The sequence below is a fragment of the Colletotrichum abscissum genome (genome assembly GCF_030869225.1).
Source record: "Colletotrichum abscissum strain IMI 504890 chromosome Unknown Scaffold_3.1, whole genome shotgun sequence".
Classification (NCBI taxonomy): domain Eukaryota; kingdom Fungi; phylum Ascomycota; class Sordariomycetes; order Glomerellales; family Glomerellaceae; genus Colletotrichum; species Colletotrichum abscissum.
In genome coordinates, this window is record NW_026850209.1 from 18,038 (window position 1) to 34,563 (window position 16,526).

At 56.7% G+C, this 16,526-nt stretch overlaps 6 protein-coding genes across 6 annotated transcripts; 4 read left to right on the forward strand and 2 right to left on the reverse strand.

Annotated features, from left to right (window-relative positions):
* Nucleotides 1-217: 217 nt before the first annotated feature.
* On the reverse strand, nt 218-1,805 carry CABS01_01362 (phosphatidylserine decarboxylase; the record flags this gene model as incomplete). The annotated part of the gene is made up of 2 exons (XM_060534742.1): nt 218-1,304; nt 1,363-1,805. 2 exons carry the CDS (start codon nt 1,803-1,805, stop codon nt 218-220), a joined length of 1,530 nt encoding a protein of 509 aa, XP_060397931.1.
* A 1,070-nt stretch (nt 1,806-2,875) lies between these two features.
* CABS01_01363 (ubiquitin family protein) lies at nt 2,876-5,137 on the forward strand (the record flags this gene model as incomplete). Its single annotated transcript, XM_060534743.1, has 2 exons — nt 2,876-3,160; nt 3,218-5,137. 2 exons carry the CDS (start codon nt 2,876-2,878, stop codon nt 5,135-5,137), a joined length of 2,205 nt encoding a protein of 734 aa, XP_060397932.1.
* Nucleotides 5,138-5,918: 781 nt separating this feature from the next.
* CABS01_01364 (uncharacterized protein) lies at nt 5,919-6,182 on the forward strand (the record flags this gene model as incomplete). Its single annotated transcript, XM_060534744.1, has 1 exon — nt 5,919-6,182. One exon carries the CDS (start codon nt 5,919-5,921, stop codon nt 6,180-6,182), a length of 264 nt encoding a protein of 87 aa, XP_060397933.1.
* A 118-nt stretch (nt 6,183-6,300) lies between these two features.
* CABS01_01365 (uncharacterized protein) lies at nt 6,301-7,941 on the reverse strand (the record flags this gene model as incomplete). The annotated part of the gene is made up of 1 exon (XM_060534745.1): nt 6,301-7,941. The coding sequence occupies one exon, from the start codon at nt 7,939-7,941 to the stop codon at nt 6,301-6,303; it is 1,641 nt and encodes a 546-aa protein (XP_060397934.1).
* Nucleotides 7,942-12,869: 4,928 nt separating this feature from the next.
* On the forward strand, nt 12,870-14,473 carry CABS01_01366 (ssh-4; the record flags this gene model as incomplete). Its single annotated transcript, XM_060534746.1, has 2 exons — nt 12,870-13,125; nt 13,191-14,473. The coding sequence occupies 2 exons, from the start codon at nt 12,870-12,872 to the stop codon at nt 14,471-14,473; spliced, it is 1,539 nt and encodes a 512-aa protein (XP_060397935.1).
* A 310-nt stretch (nt 14,474-14,783) lies between these two features.
* CABS01_01367 (uncharacterized protein) lies at nt 14,784-15,086 on the forward strand (the record flags this gene model as incomplete). The annotated part of the gene is made up of 1 exon (XM_060534747.1): nt 14,784-15,086. One exon carries the CDS (start codon nt 14,784-14,786, stop codon nt 15,084-15,086), a length of 303 nt encoding a protein of 100 aa, XP_060397936.1.
* Nucleotides 15,087-16,526: the final 1,440 nt, after the last annotated feature.

The window sequence follows — 16,526 nt, forward strand, 5'->3', positions numbered from 1 at the left end:
ATCTGACACCACGCGCTGACGGGCACAACGGGACTCAAATCACACTTTGGGAATTCGGGCTGACATTGATGGTGGTACTCCATAGCGCTGAGCCTAGGACACTACGAAAAACAAGATGAATTGAGCTCTCCGTTTTTGTTGTTCATCGCGACGCTCTAAGTCGATTGGTGTATATGTGTACATGGACATTCGTCCTATTTAGACAAAAAGACATCTTTCACTCTTCTTCAATAAATCCCAACGCCTGGCCCATTCTGACCGTCTGGCCCTTTTCAACAGCCCATCTCCAGCCAGACTTGTCATCCGGCGTTTTGCCCTCGGTCGGCGCCTCAAACACCAGCACAATGGTGCTACCGAGCTGGAAACCACCCATCTCCTCGCCTCTCCGCAGAGCGTGACCACCGAGCACGGGACTGGCCGAGGCATACGTCGCCTCGGCGAACCCCGTGTAGGGCTCACCGCGGGCCGCAGCCTCCTCCGCAGCACGGTCGGCCGCCGTGTCCGTGGTCAAGCTGTTGGTGCGCAGCTCACGATCAAAGTTGATCTTGATGGATCCCACGTTGGTGGCACCGACGGGGACATAGCTGAAGAATCCGTAGCGCCAGCGGCCGAGGAGAACGACGCGCTCGTTGAGAGTGAAGAGACCGGGCAGCGTGCGCTGGAGGTACGGGGAGACGCTGTAGAGCTCGCCGGCGAAGTGACGGCGGCGTTCGACGACCCAGTTGGCGGGCGAGTGGAAGCGGTGGTAGTCCCCGGGGGCCAAGTAGATGACGGCGTAGTACAAGGACGTCTTGTTGTCGGGCGAGATCAGGTCGTACCAGGGCTTCTCGCCGAGGGCGAGGTCGGCGCGAACCTCGGAGACGGCAGACGGCGAGGGTGGCTCGACGGCCTCGTCTTTGAGGGAACCCTTGCGCACCGACATGGCAGCGCCCGAAAGGAGGCTGGGCACGGTGTAGGAGATGCCATTGACGCGTGCAAACTCCTCATCCGTCTTGACGAGGTCCTCGTTGGGGGAGATGTTGGCCTTGTCCGCCTCAGCTTCCTGAGGTGTGGACCATCCGCTCGCCATACTTGATGTGGGTGTGTTCTTGCCGAGGAGTGCGTCGATGCTGTACGTCATGCCCTTGACCTGCTCGATATCTCCGCCTTCAATCTGGCCGTATTGCAAGACGCGGCCATCAGAGGGAGAGAGCAGGGCGTTGGAGTCTGGGTGGAGGGGACGGGAACCGGGCTTGAGTTGGCGGTAGAAGAAAGAGGCGAGGTTCGGATATGTTCGCAAATCGGGTTCGGCGACTTCGTTCAAGCTATCGAGGTAGGTTAGCATGGAATGATGCCAGACTCGGACTTTTCGATAGACTATACTTGACGCCAAAGATCCATGAGTAGAGCTTGAAACCGGGAACACGAAGGTAGTAAGGGATAGTCAATTCGTTGAAGCGACCCCAGAGCCTCGAAATCGCTTTCAAGGGCAGCGTCGACATGACCTGGACCTGCCATGGTCCGTCGGGCCTGATCTTTGCGCGCTTCTTAGGCGGCGCGCCATCTTGGACGTCGTCCCTCTCCTGCTTCTCGCGCTCGCGCGTCGAGACCTTGTAGAACTGGACCAGGCCCAGGAAGCCGATGCCGAGGCCGACGGGGATCTGGTACCACTGCACTTTGCTGTTGTTGAGGGCGTGCCGCAGGCGGGAGGAGAAGCGAGGGCGCTGCTGCTGCTGGGAGAAGAATCGGGTCGAGGCGCAGGGGCCGTGGAGAGAGAAGAGGTTGGTGGCCCGTAGCTGGCTCTGGCGAGCGTACAGCGTAGCCATGGTGGGAATGGGACCTCAATCGAGGGGGTTTGCGATTGTTTGGGGCCACCGGGCTTTTGGCTGGGTTTGCGGGGACGAGCAAATGGGCCAGACGATGACAGTTTGGATGAGCAGGCGTCTTGCGATAAGATCTTGCAGCTCGGCAGCGGCAGCTTTGGGATGACGCAGCACGAACCATCCGACTGCGCTAGTCTCATTTGGGCAACCAGGAGCAACGTCCTCTCCATGATGCATTTGAATAGACTTCGAGCACACAAAACTGCTGGAAGCCGAGGAGCGTCACTTCATCTTTTCAAAGTTGTGTTGAGGAGACTTTTCGGAAGAAAATTCGGAATTAATTTATAAAGGCGGCACTGTGGCTCGAACTCGTAAGCTACCAGCCTCATAGAAGGAGAAGTGCTTGGGTCGTCCATCTTTGACAGGTCTCAATTGTTCTATGTGTGTCTGAAGCTCGAGAGACTCAACTTCAACTCCCCGAATTTCTCATCATTTTTGCCTGCCCTGGGTTAGTCACTTGGGCAGAGGGATGAGATTTAGTGAAACTCTTGCGTCTCTGTGACCGTGGCGTTGCTGACCCCTTGAATGCATCACTATTGCCTCTAGTGACACAGCTCATATTCACATACACATCTTCATAGGAAAACATGCAAATCACATAGAAATCGGAGTGACAGGAAGGTAAGCCTGTCAAAGACGAATACCTATAGGTAAGTTCCAGGTGATGTATACCTCCCTTCCCTCAATGTAACTGAGGATCAGATGCATCTCATCTTTTGGCTTACATAATCGGGCTGTCACCACCCGCCCGATTGGGACAGCGTGCATGGATCGGGCCTTCCGGGTCCCAGGGACAGACTACGTACCCACGTTTTTAGTGAGGCCAGCGGGTCCGTACCTGAGCTGGAGAGTCTGCAGTCGGAGAGCAACACATGTCCTAAATTTCCCCGTCTACGAACGACACGGTGACATGAGCATCGTTTCCTTGCGCATACACCACTACTCCTTTCCCGCGGACAATCAGACGAAGCTGCCGCGTCGCGCTCTGCGTGGCATGACCGATAGGCCTCATCATGGCCTCTGAAGCCTCGTCTTCCGCCGCGCCCTCTGCGCCAGAGGCTACTTCTGAACACCTGTCCGTAAACCTGCAGGTCTTGTCGCCATCCACCGCTGCCACGTCTAGCCGACCCTTGGTCTTCCCTGGTCTCGCGGCCACCACGACGGTTCGGCAGCTCAAGGAGAAAATTCGACAAGCGCTTCCTCTCAAGCCGACCGATGCCCAGCAGCGATTGATCTACCGGGGCCGGCCTTTGGCGCAGGATGGGGACACTCTCCTGACCGTCCTCGGTGAGGAAGTCGTAAGTCCCCCTGCTCTGCTGACAATTGCACACCATCGCTGACTGACTTGGGGACAGATCCGCACTACCGACCAGCAGACGATTCACCTCGTGCTCCGAGACGTCGCAGAACCGCATCGCTCTACGACTCCGACACCGGCACTTGTTCGAGGGTCGAGCCCGGCGCCGCCCACTGCCCATTTTGCAGGCCCTTTTGGCACCACCGGTCAACCCCAACACGTCCATCATCATGGCAGTCAGCCTACAGCTGCGGCCTTTACCAGACGAACGCCTCTGCATCCGACATCGAACCCTATGCCCTTCCCAGCACCACCCCAAATACCAGCGAACCTGACCCTGCAGCAGCTCCAGCAACTGCAGGCGCAACAGCACCAGAGCATGACGGCCTGGATGAACGGACTTCAGCGTGAGGCTATGAACAGGGCCATGGCCCACCAGCAGATCAATCAGAATCAGGCTATGAGAGCGTCTATGGGTATGCATGGCGTTGGCGACACACCGGCGGCGGTCCCCAACCCTGTGGAACCCACTCGTGGACGCGCGAGCCCGCTTAGCAATCCTGAAGGGCACACGTATGTGCGAGAGGGCCTCATGCCGAACGGACAGACGTATCGCGTAACGGTCAACGAGACCTTCCTCGGCGGCCAATTGAATGTTCAGCAGCCGGGCAGTCAAGGCACCTCGACGCCTCTGTCCACTGCTGACGTCCAGACCATCTTGAGGGCCGCTGACAGCAACCAAGCAACATTGGCCATGACCAACGCGATGCAGAGGAGCGCCTCAAGCACATCTCTTGCCAATGGAGGCTCATCTGTTGGCGTCACTACTCCTTACTACCCAACCCCTGGATCCAGAGCCAGCAGTAGGCGGCCTACCCCTGATCCTACCGCTCGCTCAGTCAGCGGCGGCAGCAGACATTCTACAAACGCTCAACAGCAAGCACCGTCCGGTCCTGAGGTTTATATCTTGTCTTCGCCTCAAGGTCCTCGTGCTCTATTGATCAACAACGCCACGGACTCGTACTACACTCCAAGAGGGCAGCCCCACACTACCTCAACCCTTCACCAAACCGCCTCTGCGCTCGCGAGAATGCGAGGTCGCCCTCAACATGTTGCCTGGCCAGGAGCCTTTGTAACTCCACCACCTCATCACGAAGAACAGCAACCAGCACATCAAGCCGAACCTCAACCGCAGGTGCAGCAGCAGCACCAGCCTGAGGCACAACCGCCCATGCATCAGCCTCAGGGACAGCCTGCCGCAGCAGCAGTGCCTGCCCACCCCAACAACCCGGGTATCGCTCCGCTCATTGCGCAAGTGTGGCCGCACTTTTGGCTGGTAGTTAGGCTTGCCCTCTTTGTGTGGTGGTTTACTTCGCCTAACGCCGGCTGGTCTAGGTGGATCACTGTGATTTCAATCGCGATCAGCATCTTTGTTCTGAACACTGGACTTCTAAACAATTACTTTGACCAGGCTGTGGGACCAGTCAGACGTCACATGGAGAATCTGCTACCCCTAGCTGCGCCGAATAATGTCAATGAGCCTGTCCGTCCCCGAGACGACCAGGCCGTGGTTGGACGCGATGGTCAACCTGATCCGACACGAGCAGCTGCCAGGCTGGTAGCTCAGCGCAGACACGACAATGCGAACTGGTTGATGGATCAAGTGCGGCGGCTCGAGAGAGCTGGTCTTCTCTTCCTGGCTAGTATTGCACCAGGTGTTGCGGAGCGCCATATTGCTCATCTTGAAGCCGAAGCCCGCGCCGAGCGTCAGAGAAGGGAGGAAGCGGAGGCTGCTGCTGCCGCTGCGGCAGAGGCCGCGGCCAACCCTGAGAACAACACAGAAAACCAGAATAATGACGAGACGAATGAGACTTCAGGACACAACGATACGGAGGAGGGTGAGAACGAGGCTCAGAGGGAAACGCACGGGGGAGACCAGCGTCGAGCGGAGGAGCAGCAGCCGCTGTTGGCGCTGTAGGAGGGACGGAGCCCAGAAGATCGAATAAGATGAAGGATCGTTGTAAAATACAGATTACCCAGCGGACGCTCCAAGGACGTTCCTTTGCGCATGGAGTCGGGTGTAGAGCGTTGACATCGGGACTCACATCAATGCATGTTTTTGTTTGTCCAGCGTAAAGATCAGTTTATGTTCTATCCTTTCCTATCTTGACCAGTTTACGCCGTGGATGCAACCGTGACCCAATCTGCTGCAATGCCTCAGGGCAATCTATCCGAGTCGTCGTCTTGGGTTAAGACTTTGAGTTGTTGACGGGGCCCGACACGATGGTGAAGGCTGCCCAATACCTCATAACCCAATCCTCGTTTTCACCGCCCAGGAGTGGTTTACCCCCTCTACATGAAAGCCTCGTCTCGCGTCATTTTCATCGGCCTTCCTCTATAGTATTCTCCGAATAATTACACCATAGAGGAAGGCTCATCGTTTGGAGTCGTTTCCGAAGTCTCCTCGTTGCGACCTCTCTTTTCTCGTACACGATTTCCCCGTACACGACCGACCACCAGATAACGGCCGGCTGTCTCACCCATCTTCTCATTAATCATGGGCTAGACAGCCGTCCCTCGTCCCTCGGTAGGCTTGCGGTCGGTCGAGTAGTGTCGGAGGCAAGATCAATACGACCCTTTCCTCGCCGTTTGTCGTGTGTCTTTTCCTCCGCCTTCCTCACTTACCTCTTATTTTCCTCTTACTCGTGGCTTTTTTCGCTCTTTTTTTTTTCTTTTCTCTTCGTCTCTCTATCGTATTCATGTGGGCACAGGCTCCAGAGCACGTCAGGTTTCCATCGGACCATGTCATTCTCCCGGACTCGAAAAATCTCAGCAATGACGCCTCTACTTGGTGTCTTGCGTCGTCGATTGCTTCCTATGCGTCTGATCAAGTTTGTCGTGGTCGTGGTCGATGTTTAATGCTCGTCGGCTCTCGCTCCAGGCACCATCATCTCAGACGATCAGAAACGAATGTCTCGTTACAATCCTGGAAGGGAGGGCTGGGGGTGATCTCGACCTCCTGATACGATGGCGCGGTGGCAAGCAGACAGGTACCGCCACTCCGACGGTCCCCGAGATGAGTGCCGCCGCGTCGATACGCGTACGGTGCTTTTGCCGGCGTGAGCGAGAAGGAAGAGGAATTCAGGCAGCCTCCTGCGTACCGTCGGCCTTGACCAGACCCAAGCCCCAGGCACTCCGTCCGTCAACGACCGCGGGCCCAGGACGTCTGGCGGCAGGCTGCTGGGCAGCATCGGCAGGAGCAGGGACCTGCTTCTCCTCTTCCTCCTTCTTCTCCTCCTTCTTCTCCTCCTTCTTCTCCTCCTCGGGGTGCTCCGCCTCGGGAGTCTCCTCTTCCGCGGCAGGCTGTTCCGCATCCCCCTCCCCCTCCTCCGCAGAGTGTTCCTCCGAGGTATGCTCCGGAGAAGGGGGGGTGACGTCGCCGGCAGCGGAAGAAGAGGTGACGTCCCCGCCAACGGAGGGAGGGGTGTCATCGCCGGCAGCGGAAGAAGAGGTGACGTCCCCGCCAACGGAGGGAGGGGTGGCATCGCCGGCGACGGAATCCGGCAGCTGCCGCGGCGAAGACTGAGGGGCGGCCGCCGCGTACTGTTCGCTCGCGGGCGGGGGCGGGACGTATACGGAGCCTGACGACTCGCTCATGCTCACGTCGTCGCCGTCGCCCTCGTAGCCCTCGTCGCCGTCGCCGTTGGCATTGGCGCTGCCGCTGCCGCTGGCCTCTCCATTGACGACGTGCCCGTCGCGGCCGCCATCGTGCCGGAAATGGCACCCTGGCCTCTTGCAGCCAAGACCGTACCAGCATCGTATGGTACTAGGGTCTTGAGCCGGGCCTGCAACCGTTGCGGCAGGAGCGGTGTTGGGGACGGGGGCCTCTTCAGGCGCAGGCGAGGCGGCGACGGCGGCAGACGCCAGCTCAAGCCCATGGTGAGGGTTAGGGGGGGCAGGGGAGGGGGAAGGGGGGTAAGCCCCCGGTCCGAGTGCGGGTTCGAAGCCCGGAGGGGGCGCGAGGGCGTTTGACGGGCCCGGGCCGAAGCCAGGGGGCGGGCCGAGAGGTCTGGGCTGGTGGGTGGGTCGCCAGCTCATGCCCATGGGATCGAGCGGCGGGCCGGGCAAGGGCAAGGGCAGACTCGGCGGCGGGAAGGAGGGACCGGCGTGGCTGTGGCCGTGTCTGCCGTGGTGGTGCGGGGGCGCGTAGTAAGGTACCGGAGCACCGTATTCCGGGGGGCCGTATCCCGGCGGCGGGCGAGAGGGTCCAGCATGGCTCGAGGGCCCAGCGTACGGCGGCAGCGGCGAGTCGAAGTACGACGTCGCCTCCTCCTGCGTGCCGTCGAACGTCGGCCGGCCCAGGGCGTTGGGCATGGGATTAGCGATGCGATATCCCATCCACTGAGGCGGAGGCGGAGGCGGCGGCAGCTGGTGGTGGCTGTTGTTGACGCGGCCGTTGTTGGTGTAATGGCCGTGGTTGACGTAGTGGCCGTTGACGTACAACCCACTATTGTACGTGACGGTGCTGCTGTAGAGGGCGTGGGCGTGGGCGTTGGCGTTGTACCTCGCCTCCGCCAGCGCGACCTCCTCCTCCTGCTGGGCCGCGGCAGCGACCATCTCGGGCCGCAGCTCCCCGTCTCTGTGGGGGAAGTTGCAGTTTTCTCTGCCGTAGGTGCAGCGGCCCTCGAGGAAGTGGCGGCAGGTGGATCGTTTATCTCGTGGTCTGCGGTTGGGCTTCTTACTTTTGGACTTGTTGTCCTCGCGGTCGTTGTTGTGTTCCATTGTGAATAGATGGTGTATGAAAAGGGGGGGGGGGGGGTAAAGAAAGGAATTGGGTAAGTAACTGGGTAAGTAACTGGGTAGGTAACTGGGTAGGTAACTGGGTAGTTGACTGGGTAGTTGACTGGCTAGGTGACTGGCTAGGTAAGTGGTGACTGACTGAGCTGACTGACCTGCTTGCGAGAAGAAGAAGAAGAAATAAAAGGGATAAGAGGTGCTATAATGTAGTATAGAGAAGGGATACCGGAGATGGGGGTATTTCTACCAGGGACCTTGCGGCGCTGGCGGCGTGGGTTACTGTGGTGAATATGTATCGGAGATGGGATAGAAAGGAAGGGGTGGATCACTTTTGTATCGGAAATAGCTTCACTGCAGAGCAGTACATCGGAGGTGAGTTTGGGATGAGTCTCACATACAGGAGATGAGTTGCTGCCACCGACTCACGAACCGGCCTTCGGTCAAGGCGATTGTGGTTTGATCTTCCGTCTGGAATGGTTCGCGTCAATCACACTCATATTTTATAGTGACTCTACAGGGTGAATGAGGTACACAAGAACAGCGAAATGCGTTTGGAAACTTCAACGTGGGTGATTCACAGAACGTAGAGGCAAACAAGACGGGGACCGCGGTGGTCGTTGGTCTCGGTACTAACAGGGGGGGGGATGGTAAAACTTTACCGCCAGACAATCTACGGCTTTGATGTCGAACCCCAGAACAAACAAGCAGCAGTAACAGATTGGAAAAAGGTCCCTCGTCATGGTGAAAAATTCGATGCGACCCTCCCTTACGTGATTGCTGCAGTTGTTGCAGAACACAGTCATTCGCCGTCGTGGTTGTTCAGGTTTCGGACGATGAAGAACCCTTCACGGGGTGCGGCGCGAGGAAAGTGGTTTTCGGAGGTAGATGAAAAGTGGATCACGAGTTTACCATGTCTCCCGTCCGGCCGATCTCCCGCACCGGAGCAAAGTGGAGTCGAAAAAGGACAGGGTGGATCCACCCGGCCCTACGGGCGGGGGGGCACGGGGGGTACGAAGTCGGAATGCGCCCCAAAACTCTCAAGTTTGACGTGCTGAGTAAGGTAGCATCGCAGCGTAGGTAGCGGACAAACCACGAAACCAGGCACGCAATCCACTCCCACCGACACCGACAACCCCCGTGCCCCCGATTAGCGACTGTGCGCGCCGCCAGCCAGCCCAGCCCAGCCCAGCGAAGACGGGGAGAGGAGGCGTTCGGGTGCGGCGCCGTTTGGAGGAACTTCTGACATGAACTTGACAGGTATCCGGTGTCCGTCAATGGTGGGAATGCGATGGGGCACTGACAATAGTCTGGCGGCGGGCCGTGAGCAGGAATTTTCTTTCTTTTTCTGGTTTAGGAGCAATCTTCCCTCGCCGTCCCTGAAGCTCTCTCATCACGGAGGTCTCGGACCCGATCACGGACAGGAAAGGGGGCAACGCTGGAAACGTACCCTACCTTCAGATTTTGACGATGCCGGGTGCCGAGAGATACGAAAGAGCGGGAAGGATTACCAAAAGCTTGGGGCGTCTGGTGCGTGGGCAACCGTCTCCGGGCAATTCAGAGGAATGAGGAGGGAAGGGGCATGGATGGATCGGTAGCAGCATGAAGAAGTCGGATGCAAAAGGGGAAATACGGCGCATGATGATGGCCTGCGCGTTACAGTGACGGGACGGGGGGGGATGGGGTCGTATCGCTGGAAGTCCTGGACGACGGTCGCGGCCATTGGAGAAATGCTAGCCCCTGGGAGAATGGATTTTGCGTCAGGGCCGCCGTTGTTCATCGCTTCGTTCCCGAACGCAGACAAAGAAAATGCCATTCTTGACCCGCGGTAGTGGGCTAGTCGAGTAAATAATGAGACACCAAGATTCCCTTTGCTCGCCTCCGAACCTCAATGCTGCTTGGAGGCTGTAGGTACGGGGCAGGGAGGAATTGCGGCTGAGCACGGCCGGCGGCTTCGAGACGAAAGGGGCCACTCCCGTCTTTTTTTGGTGGTACAAAGAGACGGCCAGAGCATGAAACCGCAATGCGAATCTCTTGTTGTGAGTTGAAACTAGCGGGCTGCGCCAGGCCCTGCCCAGCCACCCTGCCATTCCAGTGGCCCCTGGGCTCACGCTGCCTCGTTGGTCCTTGAACTTTGGGGCTAGGGTTGGCGGGTTGGCGGGTGGGTTTGGTCCTTCCTTGACCTAGCATGGCTTAGGCTTAACCGCCCGGACGGGTGGTTAATGCATGCCTTGTTCTGTCGCTGTGTTCTGTCCATCGTTGTTCCCCATTGCCATTGTCGCGTCTTGCGAGTAAGTATGCTGATAGCGGAAACAATGGCAGAGACGGTGTTCGAGAAGGGGAGCTGCCGACGGCGCTGGAACTTGGGTGTTTGGTGGACGGTCCCGGACGGCTTGAGCAGACAAGCAAGGGAGAGTTGGTCAAGGTCTAGGCCGTAGTGCTTTGTAGATGTTGTGCCCCCGGGAACATCACCAGTAGTCAATAAAGGTTGCACAAACCCCCGCAGACTTGTTGAGCAGGAAGAAGAAAGCAAGTCGTGGGCCGGTATTTGGCCTGCTGGGGACGGCGTACGGAGTATGGAGTAGAGGTGCCCAGTTATGCAGTGGTTGGCTGATGTTCTGCCAGCCTCCCACAACCTCCGCACGCTTGGCTGCATCCTCCCTCCTCCAAGCAAATTCGCGGTGAAGGGGACACGGTGAGGTGAGGAGGCGATGCGGGCATGGTCGGTGGGCTCCCGTCAGTCTCCTCCGGTAGGTGGTTCCAGAGCTGCCGGACGGACGATTGCTGCAGATTCATCGGGCCCTTCGGGGGTGTTGTGCGTCTTTGATCCTCCAAACCTCCGCCCGCTCAGAGCACGTGCGTTGTCCGTACGAAGAACGATACGTATCTGTTCCTGAAGAACCTTGGAAGTTGGAATAGAAGGTTATGGATACCTTGGATGACTGAGTGAGTGAGTGACAGACGTCCAAGGCTCTTGTTAGCCCACTTTTGCGGCGCAGGTACACAACAGTTGGCGGGTGGGGTCATAGGACGACCAGGTACCGAAGATGGCAAGATTTCCAGATGGGAGGAGACGGAGATGGGAGATGCTGGACGGGGAATGGAGCTGGGACCCGTCAGTCAGCGTCATCTACCTGCCTGGGTACCTTGGTTCTGAGGGACCTGACTGAGAACGGCGACTCCGCAGTACGAATCTCGCCCCCGCCACCTGTTAGCACTCGAGCACCAAGCAGCGATGAAAACGGTAGCGCATCTCTAACAAGATCCGGACATGTCCCGCGTACTGTGGCTCCTGACCCGCTTGTACCCTGTCCAGCTGCGCCTTGTGCCGTCGTCTCCCGTACGGATGCACCTTTTTTTCTTGGTGCTGTTACTTTCCAGTGACCCCGTCTTCCTCGTCCTGCAGTCCCGGGCGGTGCCAGTTGCGAGTGACCTCTTCCCGGAGCAGGCAGTCCTGGCCAATGACTATCGGTACGTACACAGTAGATGTAGATGCAGATGTAGATGTAGACATCTCGGCGTTCCATCCTTCTCTTTTTCTTCTTTTCTCCTCACTTGATGTTAGACACAAGTCAACTCTTGACAGATTGATTGACGGGAATCGGCAACGTCTGAGCCCTCGCTTGATTTGTTATTGCCCTTTAGACCTGGTTGTCCACGGTCCAGCTTGAATCTACCTTGACCTGCTTTTCAGAAAGAAACTTACCTCGAGACACCACCACACGCAACGAGGGATACGTACGCATTACCCATACTTGGTACCAAACCACCGGATTGCGTGTGCAGCCCTTTGCTCACACCTTGCTTTTATTTTTATTCTTTTTTTTCCTCATCCCCCTCTTTTTCCATCCCAACTCTGAACTGGACTCCTCTCTCCCATATGATCTCTCCCTACCTTACGCTGCCTCTAGGCTTTCCAAGGTATCGTTCGGATACTTGATCCCCCGGCCCATTCTCCCTACGTGAACGGGGCCTATCTATCTACCTTGCCTTGCCTTAACTAAAGCACCTTGCTATTCGATAGTAAAAGGTGCCTAGTTACGGTACCTAGTCATCCATCGCCCCTTGGGTAGCCCGGGCAGCAGAGAACCCGGCCGACTCCCTTTGCGCCGCTGCCGCCTACATAACCTTACCTTAGGTTACCTGCTTACCTATATTAAAGTACCTTTACCCAAGGTGTCTGCGTCCCACGCCCAGCTGAGAGAGAGAGAGAGAGACTGAGAGTGAGAGTGAGAGAGGGGACCCGCCACAAACAAGAGCAGCCCATGCCCCATCGACCTGCGACTTGGGTCAGTCGGAGAACTGTGGCAACGCAACCATTCGCCCTGCTCACTGTTCTTCCACCGTCGTAGCGGTGCACAGCGCAGCACAGCACAACCGCCTACCTACCTACGCAGTACTTGCGCTGCTACCTCACCTCCAGGTACCTCACTCCAAAGACGACGACAACGCTCGTCTGACCTTGCCGACCGACGCTACCGTGCCTTACCTGCGTGCCTACCCACAGCACCCCGTACGCCTACCGTACCCTCACCTTACGCTCACGCCTACGCCGCCCGCCCGCGCCAACCCAACTTGTCCCAAACCAACAACCAACTCTTTCGCATCTCATTCAATCCCAACCAACCTCTCTCTCTCTCTTCGCACCGTCCGTCCGTCGACGACGACCTTCCTTTATTCTTTTTGCCGTGTCCAGTTTATTTCGCCTGTCGCCTTTCTCCTTCTCATCGCTTGCTTCACGAGTGTCGATTCGCCCGCGAATGCTGCTTTCGCGGCGGTGACGCCAGCCGTCCCTCCTCTCGACCGATCCATCCTACCTCACCACCTCTCTACTCACGAGTCCACCACCACCGCCCCACGAACGACAGCCGACCGATTGACCGGATTCCATCGACAAACGTCGTCGCTTGCCCACAATGGCACCCTCAGCTCCATCATCGGCGCTGAACGGCGTTGTCATTGGATTGCTTTCATCCTTTGGTTCCGCCGTCCTTATCGCTCTCATCTTCCTCGTCATCTACTTCTTCAGATACACGGCCAGTGGTCGCATCTTTCTCGATCGCATCGGCCGACCAGGCGAATACGACGATGAGCAGGCTTTTGCCCGGGAGGAGGCCGAGGCTCTCGAGTCTATGGACGATATGCAGAAGACCGAGTACCTCAGGGCAAAAGGTAGGCAGCCTTCGTATTGTCCTTACCGCGATATCCGCACACGACTAACCAACCCCCCGTTGTAGCATTCATCCAAGCGAACCCCCCCGAATCCGTTCAAACCGACATTTCTCTATCGCAATACCTCGCCATTCAAGAAAAGGGTGTTTCTGCTTGGGAATTTGAACCCGAGCTGGAAATCGCAAACTGTTTCGTCGAAGGCCGCACCGAGATTGAGTTCTTCGACTCTGAGTGCACCGTCATGAGCAACTTGCCTGTGCCCAAGCAAAACGAGGTCTACTACTGGGAAGCCAAGATCTACGATAAGCCCGAGAATACCCTCCTCAGCATCGGCATGGCCACCAAACCGTACCCGTTGTTCAGGCTACCAGGTATATGGCATTCCAGCCCCTCGCTGCAACCGCATGACGCTAACCATCCAGGCTTCCACAAACATTCCGTAGCATACCTGTCAGCAGGCCAGCGCCGTTGCAACCAGCCATTTGCCGCAACCCCCTACGGACCTCAGTTCGTTCAGGGCGATGTTATCGGTGTTGGTTATCGTCCCCGAACGGGCACCATTTTCTTCACCCGCAATGGTAAGAAGCTGGAAGATGCCGTTCACGGTGTAAAGTCGCAAAATTTCTTCCCTGCCATCGGTGCCAACGGGCCCTGCATCGTCCACGTCAACTTTGGCCAGGCCGGCTTCGTCTTCATCGAGGCCAACGTGAAGAAATGGGGTCTTGCCCCCATGACGGGCAGCCTGGCACCGCCGCCACCGTATGGCTCCGAACAGGGCGATATCCTGCTCGAAGCTGGACGCAAGGACGGATACACAGGCACCGGCGGCGGCGGCGGCGGACAGCAGCAGCGGGGGCACTCTCAGACACAGTCCTACTCGCAAAGTGGCTTGGGACCTCAACATGGGCGGACGAGAAGCGGAAACTTCAGAGTACTTCCACCGAGGAGCCCCGGTCCCGTAAGAAGCCCGACTGACATCTCCCTGACGCACTTTGTGTCCGACGATGAGGGCGGCGAGCCAAGCAGCAGCATCAATCGCGGGCACGAAGGGCAAAGCGTCGTAGGGCTTGGGCTTCAAGACGCCTTGAACCCGCCACCCGAGTACACGAGCCCCGACCACTCGGAGGCCGGCAGCCGTCGGAACAGCACAGACAGCGAAAATACGCCGTTGATCCGCGTTCTTAATCGGAGTCGAGGCGCCTCGGCAGCCGCTGCGGCCGGACCATCGCACCCACCGATACCTAGCTACACTGATGCGGTGAGAGCCGGCGCGGGGCGGGAGGGGAATAGCACTCCGCGATCCAGCAATCGACGCGGCAACCGGTCGAGGTCTCAGAGCGCGCAATGATGTTTGAAAATTTGAAATCTTGCTGGGCAGGAGAAAACGGTACCATACCCCCGAAGAAGCATCAGAAGAAGCCTGGTCGAACGGAGTTGAGGACGGCGGAACAAGGGCGAGCCGTCATAATGTGGAGTTTGGGGGTCCTCACCAGTCAAGGATGAGAAGAAGTCCCTCCAAACCTGGCGAATCTTGGAGTTTGGCATTTGGAATAGACGGGATGCTGGTTTGTTTTTCACCCAAAGGGGACAATGGGAGGGGAAGGATTCCTTTTTTTTACTTTGTTTTGTCTACGTGGTTTGTCCCGGCCGCGAGCGTCATGATACCTTTGGACCACACACACACATTACACCCGCATCGAATTGACGCGCATATCTACTCTCTCTTTTTACCAGGTTCAGATTTGTGGTGTTATGGTGGTGTTAGCCTCCCATCCCGAATTTCTGTTCCCACTCCGATTGTACGAAGAACACCACCAACCATCCCCCAAAAAGTAGGAGTCGCAAGGAGAGTCTTCCACTGCCCGACAAAAACGGGTCATGGAGAATACACATGTACACAGGCATATACTGCATCAATCATACCAACCTTTGTGCTGTCCAACATTTTGCGTCCTGCATGACTGTGATACATGATGTAAAGAGAAACTCTGACTACGGAGTACTATCGTCATTTCTGTGTAAGTGACCAAACAGGATCGAAGAGGTCCCCCATCCCCGAGTCAAGGTCATAATGTCATTTGGGGTGGTGGTGGTGGGGACTACCGTCCATGACGCAAGTCCACCGAAAGGCAAGCGGGAATTTAGACTTTTGGGGGGGAGGGAGCAAAGTCATTCTTACCTTATTCCCTGCTTGCGCATGTCAGCTTTCTTGCACGTGCAATCTCATGGCTAAAGTGGCCGGCCATCCAATCCAATCCAATGGGTCGCAGGTCTCCCCGACCAATAGCCAAACACAGACTAGCGCTTACTTTTGATTCGTCGAAAGCGACAACCACTCCAAAAAGCCAACATCAGAAGTGGATATCGGGGGATTTTGAGAGCAAAAATTGAAGGCGGGAGAGAAAACGAAAAGCAAAAGACATACAACACCAGGTATTCGCTGGTCGTCACCGACCCAACTACTAATCCGGCCCTCATTGGCTTATCTATGGGAGAGCGGACGGGATCCCGAGTTTTCCAATGGGTATGGTCGTATGTGGTGTTTGCAGAGTGAGAGGGAGTTTATGATGGGTGTTTTGGGTCAGAATCGTGGACAGCTCGGTCTTGCACTCCAGGTGTTCCAGGGAGGAAGGAAAACACGCACCTCAATGATGTAGGAGGCCAGCATGGTGAATGCCCTGCTATGGAATTTCAAGGATGGCCCCGAACAGAAGGCTCGAGATGAGGCGACGCGTCCCGAAGTTGAGGGTCGCAAGTTTGCGAGCAGCCCAAATCAGTGTGAAGAAGGGGAAGGTCGAGATGGGACTTTTGGGGTTGTAATTGGAACCATGTGGGTACAGAAGAGAGGACCTTTCTTATCATGTCTTCGCCGACTTGAAGTGGTAGGCAACGCTCTTCGAAGTGGAGGGAGTGAAATGTGATGCAACCGACAGTGAGGTTGCTTGGAGGTGGTTTATCCTTCGATATACCCTAGGGTATGAGACTACCATAGAAACTCACATCGTACCGAAATGCAACTAGTCCATATTCCCGCTATCTTACTCATCTTCTGGATAATACATGCCTTTATTCAAAATTGAAATTTTAAAGAGGAGCGGAGTCCAGCGAGTTTTTGGTACTAAGAGAGGCTTGACGCGTCGTATACACGGGCACGCGGCTGTCAAAAAGAAGTGGCACAAGCTGTTCTCCGCATGGGTACTACAAAAGACATACCAGACTAGATTATTCAAATCTAAGAAATTGATGAGATATTACATCGCGTATCTGGGACACTCAGCTGGCTTCAGCGTATCGAAACGATGAATTGATTTAGGAAAGGTTGATAAAGTTGGTTGAAGTAGAGTAGGTTGTTACCTTGGTGTGCTATTCATTTTGGCAATCTCGTGACGGGCTGGCGCAAG